Source organism: Blastomyces gilchristii (assembly GCF_000003855.2).
Source record: "Blastomyces gilchristii SLH14081 genomic scaffold supercont1.40, whole genome shotgun sequence".
NCBI classification, from domain to species: Eukaryota; Fungi; Ascomycota; class Eurotiomycetes; order Onygenales; family Ajellomycetaceae; genus Blastomyces; species Blastomyces gilchristii.
In genome coordinates, this window is record NW_003101643.1 from 41645 (window position 1) to 58136 (window position 16492).

The following is a 16492-nucleotide window of genomic DNA, read 5'->3' on the forward strand; positions in this document are numbered from 1 at the left end:
AGTCTTTTATTAATAAAACACTTCATGTATATCTGAATGTCTTTGTGATAATATATCTGAATAATGTGATGATGTACTCTGTGAAGAAGAAAGAACACACTGAGTATGTATAAAGTGTGTTGAAGATCTTAGATAAGACAGAACTGTATATTAAGTTTATAAAGTGCAACTTCAGTGTCTGTTGAATTAATTTCCTAGAATATATAATCACTGTAGATAATATTCAGATGAAATCTTTATAAGTTAAGACTATTCTATTATGATCAGAGTTAACTAGTATTTATAAGATTCAGATCTTTCTGAGCTTTATAAATTTCTATAGATAATTAATCTTTGCATTCATGAGAATCTTCTTGACTCTTACAGACATGCTGAAGAGTGAAAATAAGAAGAAGTTATTCTATAAACAGAGAATGAAAAGATTGTTAAGAAGAAAGAACTGTGAGAACTTTCTTATCTCAGAAGCTTATGAGATCTTTATAAGATTGAAACAGATATTTATAAATACAGTGATACTGTTTCACTTTGATTTCTTACTCTTAATTAGATTAGAGATAGATGTCTTCTTCTTTATGATTTCAGAAATAGTCTTATAACTACAGTTAAATGAGAACTGAGTTTCAGTGATCTTTTTCTTATGAAAAATGCAACTTATGAAGATCAACTATGACATTTATAATTAGAAGCTTCTCATAATAGTGAAATTCTTTCACTACTGATATCACTACTTTGAGAACCTTGTGATAGTGATTACTGTTAGAACTGATTATAATAGCTTATAATAGTTTACTTCAATCAAGAAACTCTTATAGCAGCAGATTCACTGAGCTCAGTAACTGAGTGAGTTCTGATTCAAGATAGAATATATTAAGAGAACTAAGAACTCAGTGAATAAACTCTCTTACAGATGAGACTATATTAAGAAGATCAGAATAACAGACATAGAGAGACTAGAGAAGATAGAAAAGCTTCACAGAATACTCAGACTGAGTGTTATAAAGAGATTGACTGAAGAGTCTCTTAATTCTCTATAAGAGAAGAGAAAGAAGAAAGAAAAGAAGTCTGTACAACTACTCTTTACAACACTGAGAGTTAATACTCTGAAAATCTCTGTGAGAATTCTTGAAGAGAGTATCTATAATCTGAAGAGTTTGTGAGCTTTGAGAAGTATTATAAAAGACCTGATGTAAAAGAAAATAGAGTATAAGTCTTTATAAGATCTTCTATTCAGATTGTCTGAACTGCAACTGAAGAATGAATATACTTAATATATTTAGAAACTGCTTACAGCAAGGATCAATTCTGCAGAAATAAAGAATTAAAGAGACTTAAATAATCTCTTATAAAGAAAGAGCTGAATTTATATATCTATGAATAAGTTTCTATGTATAGAATTTATTAAAAGATATTATAACTCTTCTCTAATAGATCATTTTACAGATACTAGAACTTATGAGTTACTTATAAAAAAATACTTCTGATCAAAGATGTGAGAACTTATAAAGAAGATAGTGAATTCTTGTATTATTTATCAGAGTTTACAGATAGTACAGTTCAAATTATATAAAGAACTTACTTCTTTACTCATCTCATAGAAATCTTGAGAATAGCTAGAAATAAATACTCTTATAAGTCTCTCTGAAAGTAAGAATATATATAATATCTGCTTTAACAGTGTGCTGATGATAGTGAATTACTTTATTAAAATAGCACACTTTATACTCATCTATAAGAACTTGAAGTCAAAGAATTTAACTTATATCTTCATCTACAATGTGATCTGATTGCATGAGTTATCTATAGATATTATCTTAAATAAAGAATTAATTATTACAGAGAAGTTCTGATCTGATCTGATAATTATACTGAAGATCTTATAAGATCTAAGCACAACTTTTCATTAATAGACAGATAATCAGATAGAATATCTGATAAGTATATTAAAATAGTATCTATAATACTTTGTTAATTATAATCAGAATGACTGAGTATATTAATTATCACTTACAGAGTTTATATACAACAACTCAAAGTATGTCAGCACAGATAAAACTCTCTTTGAGATACTCACTGAAACTCATCTGTGAATAATCTTGATAAATCTATGAGAGTATACTATAGAGTGTGATAATATCTGTGAATAGACTGAGAGAATTCAGAATATCTGAGAGAAAGTCTGTGAATTCTTAAGAATTATAGTACAGATAATTATTACATTTAATATAAAGATTATCAGAAATGCACAGATTTCAGAGAAGCTGAATATCAGAGTATACACAGTTATAACAGAATCTGAGAGACTGACTATCTGTGTGTATGACTAGATATCTCTTATAAAGCTATGTTTACTTTCTCAGTTATGCTGAAGTATTCAGTCTGAAAATAATTGAGATATGAAAAGAAAGCTCATCTACTCAGATTAACTTCTGTCACAAATTTATAACATTTGCATTGTCTTAATTATTCAGATTTTACAGGTATCTGAGAACTCATCTCTCATTAATAATAAGATTGTGAAAATGTGTCACAGTGTGAGAATCATTAATAGAGAATCTAGACATATTTGCATATATCTGATCAGAGATTATATAAGTAGAGAGAGAGTGATTGTAAATCTGCAGAACTGTAGAAGACACTGATAACACTGAGAGCTTTGTAAGAACTGTTAGCTAGAGTCTGTAAGAAATTACTTATAGAGAGACTTACAGTAAAGAATAAGACTATACTACTTAAAGTCAGAGACTGATCTAAGAGAGATATGAAATTAACTACTGATCTGAAGATTGAGTATGATAATAAGACTGAAAGAAGTGAAGACACTGTTATAAACAGTGATATCTCTGCTTTATTAGCTGATAAAAAGTAATCAGAGAAGTTACAGAGATACTTATAAGAAGCTCAGCAGTAGTCAGACATTATTTATAAAGATATTGAAATTGAAAAAATTTTTATTCTTGAAAAGTTCTTGAATTAATATACAGATATTATTAGAAACACTCTCTCTCTATTATCTGAATAGAAATACTTTACAGATGAATGAGAATACTCACAGTTTATAAAAATAAGAGCTATTATAGAAAAAGAAAAAAGAAGATAAGATTCTACAGACAGATCTGAGATATTTATACTACTTTAGAGAGATTTACTTATACTGTAAGTGATTTTATAAAACAGTCAGATTACTCTAGTAAATAAAGAATAATTATAAATTACAGATCTGAATCTTTCTATGTAATTATAAAGAGTGATTACAGACTGTAGATATCTTGATTCTATAATTCTATAAAGTTAATAAAAGAATGAAAAATTCCTTATAATTCTACAGTGTCAAAGAACAATGATTTATATGAATAAGTGAAAGATTAACTTACAAATACTTCTCTTTAATAAAGATAATCTCACAGAGAGTGATTTATCTATGAGATGAATGTATATAATAATTACATAAGAATCTTATAAAAATAATTAAGAGTCAACTGAAACTCTTCTATATAAAAGATGTGAGATAAATCTATGTAATAATTAGAGAATTATTATTATTATTATTCTTCAATTATAGGTGTATGTAGTCAGAGACTATGACATCTACCTGAGAACTTTTAGTTCTCAGAGTTTTTCCTATATCTGTAAAGTTAACTATTATACATTCATCAATTTCAGATATGTAAAATCAGAAAATTCCAGCTCAGAATACAAAAACTGTTTATAGTTAGAGAAGAATCTGTAAATTATAAAGAATCTTATAGAATAAGAAACTGAGTGATAGACTCTTTTCTCTTTATAATAATAAGAGATTTTTTCTTACTAAGATTTTTTTTATAGATATGAAGAATTTTTAGTAAGTATCACTGCAGTGCTGAGCTGATTCTATGAAGTTACTCAGTGAAAGACTTCATGAATAAAGTCTTAGAGAGAGAAAGATATATAAGAAATCTCACTTCTTACAGATTCTTTATCTCTATTTCTATCTCTTATATAATTAATAGAGTTAGCAGCTCTTGACTACACACAACTGTATAGACTGAAGTTCATGAATACTATTTATAACTTAGCTTGAATACTATTATATATTTAATCTCTATATTTATCTTTCTATCATGAATACTTCTAGTAGTTAATAGTACATATTACATCAAGCTGCAAACATCTAAATAATCGCCTGTGAGTACTTATTCTTACACAGAATCAGAATATTTAATAATCTTATTATTAATTTAATTAATTTCATTACATAGTTTTAATATTAAATAGTAGTCTTATACTGTCTCAGTAAGACTTACTATCTACTCTTATTATATTTTTTAAATGAGATTATAATTTTCACTTCTCAATTTAAATTATTTTTATTACTTTAAATGACTTTAAATCTTATTTAAGTGTTATCAAAAAGTGTTACTCTTTAAAAAATTAAAAATTGTCTAAAAAAAACCTTAAAATGTCTAAAAATAGTAACTTTATATCAAGAATAGAACTAAATAAGATTAAATGAAATCAGTTTCTTATTTTTTCTAAGTCATGATCTCATTTTGAGATCTGATGAATAGTTACTTTGCATGTTTTTTTAAGACTTAGTCTCAGTGAGATTCACACAAAGAAATGTATAAGACTAGATTAAATGAGATTAAATATGAAATTTATAGTTCTGATAATCAGTCTATTCATCTATGTAATAGTAATATTAATTAAAAACATCACTGAACATTAATTTATATAATATTAAATTATATAAGAAAGACTATTACTATGAAAGATGCTTGCAAAATCTCTCTATTAAATAGCAGCTAGCTTGTCATAATTAGACTGACTGCTGAGACTATGAATTTCATGTTTAATCTTATTTAATCTGATCTCATACATTTCTTGATGTGAATTCTGCTGAGACTGACTATCAAAAAAACATGTAAAGTGACTATATATCAGATCTTAAAATGAAACCATGACTTGAAAAAAATGAGAAAGTGATCTCATTTAGTCTCATTTAGTTTCATTCTTGGCATAAAGTTACTATTTTTAGACATTTTAAGGTTTTTTTTAGACTATTTTTAATTTTTTAAAAAGTAACACTTTTTGATAACACTCAAATGAGATTTAAAGTCATTTAAAGCAATAAAAATAATTTAAATTGAGAAGTGAAAATCATGATCCCATTTGAAAAATGTGATAAGAGTAGACAGTAAGTCTCACTGGGACAGTATGAGACTACTATCTAATGTTAAAACCATGTAATGGGATCAGTCGAATTGGTAATGAGACTATCAAAAAATCTGGTCCTGGTCCCAGACACGGTCACACGGTCAGTCTAGTCATAATAATAAACTACTCTAAGAACTTCATCACTTTCTAATTAATTATTGAAATTAAATACTGTTTATTCATAAGATCTTGATGAAAGATGCAAGTACAGCTGCTCAATTCACTGAACATCTGATCTTTTTCATTCATACTTTGCAAAAAGCAGCTGTAATATGAGTACAGCTGCTCTACTCACCGAACAGTTGTTATATTGGGGCTGTACTTTTTAAAAAAAGTGGAGATCTGTACAAAAAGAATGAGTACACACGGCCGCACCGAACAGGCCCTTATACTTGATCGCCATGTTTCATGTAGTTTACCGAATTTCAAATCAAGCCAAGTGGTCTAGGGATTAAAAGAAAGAGAATGGAAATGGTTGTACAAAATCATACATGGCCGCATAGCATTTCTAAAACCGGATATGACGACGAAATAACGCAATTTTGGGAACCTATCATGATGTACTCTCTCCGTCAACAACAGGTCTAGGAATAGCACCGCCGGGAGAGTCCGGCAATCTCGCCGTAAGCACTTCAACCCCATCCTCGGTCACGAGCAACGTGTGCTCGAATTGAGCCGACTGGCGCCCATCCGCAGTAACGCTTGTCCAGTTATCGGGCCAGGTCTTGTCTCGATACGTTCCCAAGTTAATCATAGGCTCAATTGTAAAACACATTCCGGCCTTTGCTTGTCCAACCGTCTTACTCTTCCCATAGTGCGGAATACTTGGAGCTGTGTGGAAAAGCTGGTTGATGCCATGCCCGCAATAACTCCGAACAACACTGCAGTTGTTGCTCTTTGCATGCTTCTCAATTACATTACCTGGGTCTCGGAATAGCATGCCCGGCTTCACCAGTTCAATAGACTTGTCTAGACATTCTCTTGCGGTTTCTACCACCCGGACTAAGTCGGGGTTCGTGCGAGCTTTTTCTCCGACGTAATAAGTCTCATTCAGGTCACCGTGGAAGCCCTCATGGTATAGGGTGACGTCAATATTTATGATATCCCCGTCTTCCAATGGGCGGTGGTCAGGGATACCATGGCAGATAACCTCGTTGACCGATGTGCAAACGGATTTGGGAAAATGTACGTAGTTTAGTGGCGAGGGGTAGGACTACTAGGTTGTCAGCTTAACACAAGGTGGGGGAATCGAAACATGTTTCTCCGGCTGACCTTTCGTTCCAAGCAAGCCTGGTGTACAACCTTATCAATGTGGTCGGTCGTAACACCAGGTTTGACTTCGCGCGCAGCAATATCTAATACTTCTCTCGCCAGGCGGCACACTTTCCTCATCGCCTCTTGCTCCTTCGGAGTGAGGATCGTAACGTTATGTCGACTAGCGAACTTCTGTTCTGAACGTGGAATGCCGTCGCTGGCATAATCAGGGTGTGGGATTGAGTCGGGGACAGTATTTTTGGGGGCAAGAGGGTAAACGGGCCTTAGGGAACCGGTATAAGGGTAGGTTGGAAACGGGTTGAAATGGCCGGTAGCTGGATCTGGTTCAGAAATTATTTTGGGAGGAAAAAGATTGCTTAGAAAATTACTCTTCTTGTGAATAGATTTATGTTCGCTCTATATGGACGGAAAATCCAACTGTCAGTTCGTCATCCTCCACAGGAGGAATTCCAGATCCTCAACCTACCCAACTCTTCTTAAAACAGTCCTGCGAACAGAAATGGCTCTCGATTCCAATCTTCAGGCATGTTGGACACCGTAGACTGCCGGCATTGTTACTGCAATCTACCCCTATGCACTTCTTCGAGTCTAGTTGCTCAGACACCATAGTGGCTGGCGGGGTCTCGCAACTCGTGTGTGAGATAGGCAGCCCCGGTTAAGAGGCGTATTTCTAGGGTTTTTGGTGGGGTATATGGAGCAAAACCAAGACAGGTAGAGGTGCTAGTCTGGAATAAATATATATATTATTACAATGAAAGTATCGAGTAATTAGCAAGTAAAATAAGTGAGTCGTAGCAAGATCGTGCTCTCCGGAATCTTTTTTCCAGGAGGAACTTTAGCACCAGTCGAAAGTAACCGCGATAGCCGCCGAAGTCTAAAAATAACCGCGACTCAAGCTCACGTGTGAATGCTACCCGCAAATGGCTCGCCTTTCCGACCTCCTCTCAAAACCCCTGATATCAAGGATTTATTTAAGCTCCGGTTTCAGGGCGCGGAGGACATGGGTAAGCGGAGCGGGGATGACTAATTCCGCTGTTGATCGGATTAATTTGTCATATTCCCCCAGCGGCTGAGACTCGCGCCCTTCCTTTCTGACACCTCACATTTTCATCCAGCCGCGGGATCGAGTATGGCAGAAACAAAGGAAAAGGTAGTCATTGTTGGGGCAGGCCCCGTGGGGTCTCTGGCTGCGCTCTATGCTGCCGATCGAGGCGTCGATGTGGAGTTATACGAACTTCGTGGAGGTATGTGCTATTCTGTCATTTCTACCGCCTTGGTGGGGATAGTGCCCTCTTCCTTCCGCTAGCTCAAGCACGCAGAGATGTCACGTGCATCTGGAATCGGAATACTATGTTCAGTTTAATATGCTTCACTCCTATATGCTTTGTTTACCTTGCAAGCTTGGCTTCGCTGTTGGCGAAAAAAGGATTTAATACTAATTATATCTATCCATAGATCTCCGCAATGCTACGACGACCCCCCTGAACTTCACCAAGTCCATCAATCTAGCCATTTCAGAACGAGGTATCAATTCTATGGTACGGACCAATCGGCCAGGTTTTGTAGATGCTATTATGAACGAAACAATCCCCATGCGGGGTCGGATGATTCACAGGAAGGATAACTTGGGCAACCTGACACAAGAGCCCCAGGCATATGATGTTCATGGCAGGGTAAGGCACAAGCCATATAGTTGACGTCTTCAATGCGCATTGAAATATCGTCGCTTTACTGATAACATGCCCTAGCATATAAACTCTATGGACCGCGGCACGCTTAACGAACTTCTCCTCAACGAGCTCGAGAAATGCCCAAATGTAAAGCTCTTGTTCAATCACAAGCTAACCGGTGCGGATTTCAAAAATAAGAAAGCTTGGTTTGAGCGTAGGAACCCTGAGGACGTCAAAGATGTTACTACCAGCACCACGCACAACGGCAAGCCAATTGCCATCACTAGAGCGCCGGAGATCGAAGTCACCTTCGACTTCCTTATTGGTGCCGATGGCGCCCACTCCGCCACCAGATTCCATCTTATGAAATATGCTCACATGGACTATCAGCAAGAATACGCCGATGTACAGTGGTGTGAGTTCCAAATCAAGCCGACGGACACTAATGATTTCGCCATCTCGCCAAATCACCTTCACATCTGGCCTGGGAGAGAGTTCATGTTCATCGCGCTACCATCGCCGGATAAAACCTTCACATGCACCCTTTTTGCACCAGAAGCCCAGTTCGCCGCGCTGGAAAACGCTCCGGAAACCATCTTCGAATTCTTCGCCAAATATTTCCCCGGCGTATCACCGGAACTCATCCCACCAAGCTCCCTACAGGAGCAGTTCAATTCGAACCCGCACCTGCCGCTCATCAGCATAAAATGCTCACCGCACCACTTCGGCTCCAGCGTCGTGATCGTCGGCGATGCTGCGCACGCCATGCTGCCCTTCTACGGTCAGGGCCTAAACGCCGGGCTCGAAGACGTGCGCATCCTCTTCGAATTTCTAGATGACTACGGTGTGTACAAGCGCCCCCCGACCCCGTCTCAGGGAGCACAAGAAAAGGTCGATACCAACAATGCTCGCGCCGCGGCTCTAGCCGCATACACAAAACATCGCATCCCAGATGCGCACGCTATCAATGACCTGTCACACTGCAATTACATTGAAATGCGCTGGGGGGTGACATCGCCGCTTTACTTGCTGCGCAAGTCGGTCGAAGAGATGCTTGACCGGCACTTACCATTTCTGGGCTGGTCAACACAGTACGCCCGTGTTAGTTTTAGTAATCAATCATACTCTGTGATCGAGAGGAAGGCAAAGCAACAGGGTTTGGTTTTGACCAGTGTGTTGACGGTTATATTGGCTTCCGTTGTAGGGGTTGGTGGGTTTTTCGGCTGGAAAGGGATGTGGTTGGCGCGATTGGGAAGGTTGGTGAAGGGCTTGGGAAAGCGAATTTCCTAAGGAAACTTTTTCCTCGTTTTAGCTAGGGCTAGGTGATATGCGCGTTGGCTCTAGCTAACATTGTCGATTTTGTTTGGACAACGTATCAGATTTCCGTTGTTTTGTTTTGGATATCCATTGAGCAGTGTGTAGAAGCATATATGAGCCTCTAGACAGAAATAACATGTATACCCAAGATATTTATGCCTATTGGTTTTGCTGCTGAACTGGGATTTTTGGATTAATTGTTAAATTCGATTTCCTTACATCCGAAGCAATGGATTTACTATGAGCAGTGCATTCAAATATATTTTGATATTGGATGGCTAACCTTGACTTGCAATGGAAAGGTGACAGAAAATAAATTGCGTAAGCCAAGTATTGATCCAAAAAAGAAATGAAAGAAAAGATGATAGAAGATATTTAGACATATCAATACAGTACGTATATACTATATGTAACATAGAGCAAAGAGCACATGTAAAACCTGAATATATCCAAAGCAAGATAAAACCAAAAAACACCTCAGATCTAAAAGCACGACAGGTAAGACTAAAATTAGGAGGAGGGTATGAAGTAGTGAACGAGTGCAGATAATTGATTTAGAAATCAAGGAGAATAATAGACCGCAGGGTTGGGTATGCGTGGGGGGATAAAATGAAAATAACGGACGTATACAGCAGATATAAAAAAAAAAAAATGAAAAAAACAATTGGCAAAGCAGGCGGGCTTTCCTTCAACCCGAATTTTGCCTCTAGCGACGATATGTATATGATAGGGGTATATATTTTGCCCGGAAGTAAGGCGAACAACTCAACAAGGGAAACTTGTTTCGAACATTAGAAAATAAAGAATGAGAGGCATGTGGGAGTGGAAAAGGTTCAGCTCAGCGGAAATCAAGCCGGGAACAGAACTGGAAATGTAAATTCAACTGGTAAGGCCGTGCGGCAGAGTGGACGGAAATTCATACGCGCTAGCAAGGGGTATTGTGTATTGCCCTCGCTGCGGTTCCTAGGCGCGGAGGACGACTAGAAGAAAGCATATATCCGCCGGAAGGGGAGCAATTTCTTAGGTCGTGGTTGTGAACTTCAGTGCACTGGGGAAATCTAGGGAGAAGTTGTGGATTTCATGTAGACATACTGCGGTTCCGTTGAGCTGGCAAAATCCATGGAGACACCAGGGCAGTGTAAAATATGGCCAGCCGGTCTCAAACGTCAGAAAAACATAAAAAAGAGAAACAAAAAGCGCTTATGAAGCGATCACAAGGGCTGGCTGCCGTTCCTTGCCAGGTGATCAAAACCAGGATTTATCTCGGGGTCCGTGATGGCTTGATCGCACGGTACGGATGCTTGGATAGCTGGGGTTTATCTGAAACCGAGTTTTAGCACTGGTTTCTTCACTTTCTTTGCCTCAATGGTAGGCTCTTGCTGTATTTCAAGGCTTGGATAAGGCGCCTCCAAGGTAGCTTCGCCGTTCATAGATTAGATTTTCAGTTCGGGAATATAGCTGGTCTAAAAATTCCATTGCGGAGGCATCCATGAGAATTTTAGCAACCTGAGTTCCCGCGGATATCAGCTGGAGGATATTCCTATCATCTTTCACTGGTCGTGACTGGTGCTTAGCTGCATGGCGCATTTCCAAAGAGTTTTCCAAGACTGTCACAAACTGCTTAATTTGGTTATTATAAAGAACTCTTGCAGGAATCCGGCGCTTGGTGGCTAATCGCTTTAAGAGATAGACCCATTCTGTCCACTCCCGGTCCGCTGGTATTCTCACCTGTCTCTTGTCTGGCTCCAAAGGGATGGGGAATTGATATTTTGCAACAAAATTGAAAGCACACCGGGACAAACAATCATTGACTTCACATAGGATCCTATCCTGCTCTTGGACATCCAGGCTAGTGGGCAACTGAGGCAAATCTTTCTCCTGTTCCGCAATAGTTCCTGGAGAAAGCTTGTTTAAAAGCTGAGTAGGTCCATCAAACTCATCGCGGTTGGATGGCCGTCTCTGTTGGTGATGTTTGGCACTGCTTTTCGTGTTTTCTGGTATCCGTCTCTTGGTATGCTCAGGAAAGAGATCAAACGTCTCCATTGAAGTGGGTGAATCAGGGTCTCGCATCACAAAATCATGGGAAGAATACCCAGGTTGTGCATCCCTTTCGCCAAAACAAGGCGGGGGACGCGGCAGTGCGCCAATCGGTCCTAGGTTTGCTGGAGATGAAACATATGAATATCGATCGTAAGGCGAGGAATTGACTAGTATTCTACCAGTGTTGCTGTATAAAATATGATGTTCATTGAATCGTCCACGATCGGGCGATCGAGATGGCTCCAGCCTTTCTCGAGAATGCTCCCACGATAGAGGCGAAGTCCTATTTCCACTAAAACAAATGACAAGATCTCAGTGTCCATTTCGCGTGGTTAAGCAATGAAATCCGGATCTACCTAGAATGGTACAGCCCAGGAGCCTCTGCTGTTGGCCGATATGTCTGCGGTTCATATTCTCGATTTAGGACACTGGCGCTAGCATGATTTAAGTGAGTATAGTTGTAAATTTCTTCGGTCCTCTTTACTTAGTGATCAATTTTCACTGACCTTCGAGGAGGAGGAGGAAATGCAGCTATCTCACTGCTCACTGGGTAATAAGCTTCATCCCTAATTGCCGCTCTTCCTGGGTAGGGGAAATGTCCTTGAGAAGACATGATTATGTTTGACGGTCATGGATATCAAACTAGATATCAGAAAGCAAATCATAAAGTGATATCAAGGGGGACAATATGCTTCTTATATGATACCGGAAAAGTTTTATCACTAGACGTGCGTAAGGGGGGGTAATTGGCCTCAACCCGGCCCAAGCAGGGTGAAAGTGCTCCACAGTTAATTGGAATCGAATGATTATAATGACGTTGGCAAAGGCAACAAGACAGACACGACCTTGAATGGGATGAGGCCTCGGGGATAGTACTCGAAATATGCTATTTTATCCCATTTCCAAACCGTTGAAGGAAATCGAATGGGCTCCTAGGGCTGGCAAGTGGCAACATTAGTTCCATCTGGCTCTCCCAGTCGAATAACTTACGCAGAGCGAAAAGAAACAGGAGACCTGAAAGGCCAAAACAAGGTCACACCGCCAAATCAACGCAACGTACGCGATCATGTTCCTTCAAGTTCCAGACAACCGAGAGCGCATCGCCTATCAGACAACGAGGGCGGTTTCGCATTACCCAGGAAACTTTAAATGAATGATTGCGATTTGCCACTTTCACCTGTTCCTGGAAGAATCTCAAGAGCCAGGATTATTCTTTTGGGACACAGGGAAATGCGCCAAGCTGCCAGAGTAACAGGGCCAACAGGATTACAAGGAGCCAGAGCTGAGCCCTGGTTTGGGCAGCAATAATGATCAGCGTCCCACAAAAAAGGAACCTTCAAGCAAACCGTGATCGGTTTCCATAATTATTATTAGCTTCGCTATCAGCCAAATCGAAATAACCCGCGGGCGGGGTGACGGATCTCCACTCGGCGAACAAGGTTGGTGGTTACCCATTCCTGTCGCAGGAGAAATACATAAATTGACGAGATCCAATCTCTCAATCGCAAACAACATACGCCCCCCTGCGTGTAGGAATCACGGATTGACTACGGCTTTCTGGTCGTCAAGCCAGTACGAGCATCGGATCACCTGCAACCCCGCCTCTGTGCCAACATTGCGAATAGTTCACGGCCAAGAACTTCAGATTTCGCGAGCAATAAGAAGTTGCAGATAGCCAATTGTGTGCTCTTCTCAAGATCAGGCAGACAAGGCTGCTCGTGGGTTGTCGGGCAATTGGGCACTGATGCGCATGTCCATTCCGGCCCAATATTGATTGTGTCTGACTGTTACTTTTTGAAACAATCACCTAGTACCCAAGGATGTCCGAGGCCGCAAAATCCACCAGGTTAAATGCCATGACGTTATGTGTAGACAACGAAGAGAGGTTGTATCAGGGGTGCAAATACGTTCATTCAATTTCATGGGAATTTTTCAGTTCTTCTGTCGCTGGGAATATCCATTTATTTACAGTGTTCAGCCCCTCTGCCGACGCAATTCTGCCTAACATTGACATTATTGAATAATACAACGGACAAGAAAAAGAAGGTTTGAGGAAGGTAGGTATGTACATGTACATACATTACATGCACCTAGCCCTCCCGGTACAGAGGACTTGGGGGGGCATGATCCCGCTGCCATGCGGGAAAGAGAACCCAGAAACAGGCTAACAACGGTGAACAATTATTAATGAGCTACATAAATCAACCAGGAATAAGCAAATAAAACTCCTCCTCAGCAACAACAAGCGCCCTCGTTTCCCCTCTCAGCCAAATTCATCCGAAGGTCATCTTAGCGAACGAAAATGGAACCCATGGGCGAAACAAAACTGGGGTCCCTCATCCACAGGACGTGGCTTCATAATTGTACAGGGCCTTTGCCAACATCACAGAATCATATTTCTTGAAAAGATCCGTCAATTCTCGAAATGTGGATTCTTGTTTGGCCAGGATATCAGCGACAGCTTCTGAGTTTATGTCTCCGTTCTGCTCCTCCAAAGGTCTAACTTAAACACTACAATGTTGGGGTGGTCCGGTTGGAACTGTTAACTGTTGCGCGCAATTCTTGCTCAAAACTTGGCTTCAAAAAATCGATGTACAGTACATGTACTTCTGAGCAAGATTTTCGCTGCTGCATCTCAACCTCTTCTTAATTAAATCGTCAGCTAACTCCCGGATGCTAGTGTATTGAAATGGCTCTCGAATTGCACTCTGCAATTGTTTCTGCTTTATCGCAGGGTTACGCTGGGCAAGATGTCCTAAGGTAATATTACAGAGTTCGCTCAATGTTGTCTCACCCAGAGCAGTTTGAGTCAGAGGCACGGCGTCCCCATTTGCATATCCTGGATCTCGGAAGAAAGTGACCTCGTTCCTCCTGCACAGCTACTTGAACTAGTAAGCCGCTTGGGCAAGCTCTGCGATCTTGGTCTAATATCCCTACCAAAGGATCAGGGTGAAGAACCTCTCAGCTTGAGAATATTCCGGTGAAGTTACAATACCACGTTTGGGAGGGACAACACCAAATTTCATCAACGCAAAGTATTTAGACTTTCTAGCGAGAGAGTAGAGGTGAGGGTGAAGTTTATGGGACAAAGCCATTGTCCCTGTGAAATCAGGCTGTCCAAGAACAAATTGTCTTGCTTTTCCTGAAGACTTGGGAGGAGAAGAACCAATCGGCGTATTTGTGACAGAATGCCTCGAGTCAGTAATCAAGGATTTACTTTGCTTTGGATTCACTCCTGCCTTAAATGCGACCCGTGCCTTAAGACGCTTCTCCGGGGCACCCTTGGTCAGCAGACCAGAGGACAAATGTAATGGTTTCTCCCCGGCAGCTGATAGGCCCCGCTCAAGTACCATGGCCAAGAGGGATCTACTCCTATCAGCGGGAGAAATATTTGGAGTTGTGGCAACGCTTGTCTGCTCGAAAGATTTTTCTGCTTTCAGTTTCTTTGCTGCCGGTTGCGTCTGAGCAGGTGAAGGGCCATGTTTCAGTATGTGCTGAGAATCGTCCAGATAATCATCAATAGTTCTTCGAAGAACTCGTCTGCATCTATAATAACCCCTTCAAAGTTCGGGTGCAAGTGGTCTTTGTCTCTGTTCCATCTGGTGGAAGGGATTGTTTCTTTCCAGGAGAGAAAGTCGGAGGCAATCCCGGAGTAGTAACTTCAGGAAGAATTTCGGAGCTAGGAAGTGCCTTATTTGGAGCTCTCGTCAACTCCTCGAGGTGATGGTGAAGTCCCTGAATATTTGCAAGAACTGGGTTTCTCTTAATGTGATCTTGACCAGCTGCACATTCCAAGTTTCTAATTGAAGATTCATAACTATTCTTCTACATATTGAAGTGGCTGTACATCTCATTCCATTGAACCTGCATCGCTTCCTTATCTTCCTCCAACACTTTAATGACACCTTTCAACCTGCGCTCCTCCCCCTTTAGATGTTTAATTTCTTTCACCAGAGCATTATCCTCCTCCATTGTCATCGGAACTTTCCATTCATACTCAAGAAATACATCTCTCATCCTATCAGGCATGTCAATTTGAGGCCGTCCGTTGCAATAGTAAGTCGGCTCATGAAGATTCACCTCTATGTGCTTAGCCTTTTCCGCCTTATACGGAGTAGAGGATTCTCCCCTAGGTTAGCCATCGTGAAAGAAATGGCAGGGCCAGAATCTGCCAAAATGCTCCACTGGGATCATTTTGTCGTACGTCTCTTCTGTTAAACGCTCGAGGACTTTGTACTGCTCCAAAATCAGAGTTCGGTTGGAAGGGGGAAATCTTTGAGCAGTTATCTCATGGGTATCCATGAAACCCTTCCAAAGAGGATGCTGATGAGGGCTCAGGAAAGGAGTCCCGTCCATTAACTCTGGACCTAGTCGCTCTCTCTCCCACTCGATTTCCCCGTTGGGTCCTTCCATTTGGCTTGCTCTGCTGTCTACCTCCATCTGTCTACTAATGGCAGTATCAGCTAGAGATCCTTGGCAAGTGCGAACGGATCCTTACCGTTCCCCTCAACAATCAGCTGGAGCGTTGGTGTAACAAGTCACCTCTTGCTTGACACTTCGCTTGACATCTCACGCTGCGTTCTTAGAGAATTTTTGGTGGTGACGGTTTGATCGGCTTCAAGAAGACTAAACATAAGCTGAATGTAATACACCTGCAAGATGAGCAAAGAAAGAATGAAGAATGTGCAGAGGGCCAGGTTGTAAACTAGTCGTAACACCCAGGCAGACACAACACAGAACTCATTCGTCGTTGAACTGGGAACTAACAGAAAAGCAGACCCGCCTTTAGATTCAATCACTTCAGTGTTATCACGTGGAATAACACAATCCAGTACGATCTAGGGCATACTCTTTTTCAAGATGTAAACGCTCTAAAGCGTCAGTAATATGTCAACAACAGTCCCCACATTGCGGTGTACCTGTAAACCAGCTTTGCCCCTGAATACACCTTCTCATTTCCCCCTAGAATCTATCTCTTCGCTCCATCCTCAAAGCCT

General features: G+C 40.1%; 4 protein-coding genes across 6 annotated transcripts; 1 reads left to right on the plus strand and 3 right to left on the minus strand.

Moving 5' to 3' along the window:
* Nucleotides 1-5347: 5347 nt before the first annotated feature.
* BDBG_09355 lies at nt 5348-7713 on the minus strand. Of its 2 annotated transcripts, XM_031723972.1 has the most exons (4): nt 6935-7713; nt 6837-6864; nt 6466-6782; nt 5348-6406 (listed from the first exon to the last, which is right to left on the minus strand). In XM_031723972.1, the coding sequence occupies exons 1-4, from the start codon at nt 7073-7075 to the stop codon at nt 5747-5749; spliced, it is 1146 nt and encodes a 381-aa protein (XP_031581358.1). In that variant the 5' UTR covers nt 7076-7713; the 3' UTR covers nt 5348-5746. The 2 variants fall into 2 exon arrangements, with proteins under 2 accessions (XP_031581358.1, XP_002620259.1); XM_002620213.2 differs by having other exon boundaries at nt 6466-6864.
* BDBG_09356 (salicylate hydroxylase) lies at nt 7371-9910 on the plus strand. Its single transcript, XM_002620214.2, has 3 exons — nt 7371-7712; nt 7924-8141; nt 8217-9910. Exons 1-3 carry the CDS (start codon nt 7598-7600, stop codon nt 9426-9428), a joined length of 1545 nt encoding a protein of 514 aa, XP_002620260.1. The 5' UTR covers nt 7371-7597; the 3' UTR covers nt 9429-9910.
* On the minus strand, nt 9686-12701 carry BDBG_09357. Of its 2 annotated transcripts, none has more exons than XM_031723973.1 (3): nt 12002-12701; nt 11852-11923; nt 9686-11787 (listed from the first exon to the last, which is right to left on the minus strand). In XM_031723973.1, the coding sequence occupies exons 1-3, from the start codon at nt 12106-12108 to the stop codon at nt 10842-10844; spliced, it is 1125 nt and encodes a 374-aa protein (XP_031581359.1). In that variant the 5' UTR covers nt 12109-12701; the 3' UTR covers nt 9686-10841. The 2 variants fall into 2 exon arrangements, with proteins under 2 accessions (XP_031581359.1, XP_002620261.1); XM_002620215.2 differs by having other exon boundaries at nt 9704-11787; nt 11852-11929; nt 12002-12610.
* A 1130-nt stretch (nt 12702-13831) lies between these two features.
* Nucleotides 13832-15908, minus strand: BDBG_09358 (uncharacterized protein; the record flags this gene model as incomplete). Its single annotated transcript, XM_031723974.1, has 5 exons — nt 13832-13994; nt 14103-14366; nt 14433-15041; nt 15343-15624; nt 15700-15908. The coding sequence occupies 5 exons, from the start codon at nt 15906-15908 to the stop codon at nt 13832-13834; spliced, it is 1527 nt and encodes a 508-aa protein (XP_031581360.1).
* Nucleotides 15909-16492: the final 584 nt, after the last annotated feature.

Bases quoted from the DNA above. Each gene is read 5' to 3' on its own strand.
- BDBG_09355 (XM_002620213.2), bottom strand. From the start codon at position 7,075: ATGGTGTCTGAGCAACTAGACTCGAAGAAGTGCATAGGGGTAGATTGC. The intron at 6,865-6,934 runs GTAGGTTGAGGA...CCGTCCATATAG, and splicing joins ACTGTTTTAAGAAGAGTTGG to AGCGAACATAAATCTATTCA. The intron at 6,407-6,465 runs GTCAGCCGGAGA...ACAACCTAGTAG, and splicing joins AGGCTTGCTTGGAACGAAAG to TCCTACCCCTCGCCACTAAA.
- BDBG_09356 (XM_002620214.2), top strand. From the start codon at position 7,598: ATGGCAGAAACAAAGGAAAAGGTAGTCATTGTTGGGGCAGGCCCCGTG. The intron at 7,713-7,923 runs GTATGTGCTATT...ATCTATCCATAG, and splicing joins GTTATACGAACTTCGTGGAG to ATCTCCGCAATGCTACGACG. The intron at 8,142-8,216 runs GTAAGGCACAAG...AACATGCCCTAG, and splicing joins CATATGATGTTCATGGCAGG to CATATAAACTCTATGGACCG.
- BDBG_09357 (XM_002620215.2), bottom strand. From the start codon at position 12,108: ATGTCTTCTCAAGGACATTTCCCCTACCCAGGAAGAGCGGCAATTAGG. The intron at 11,930-12,001 runs GTCAGTGAAAAT...AAATCATGCTAG, and splicing joins TTTCCTCCTCCTCCTCGAAG to CGCCAGTGTCCTAAATCGAG. The intron at 11,788-11,851 runs GTAGATCCGGAT...CATTTGTTTTAG, and splicing joins CCTGGGCTGTACCATTCTAG to TGGAAATAGGACTTCGCCTC.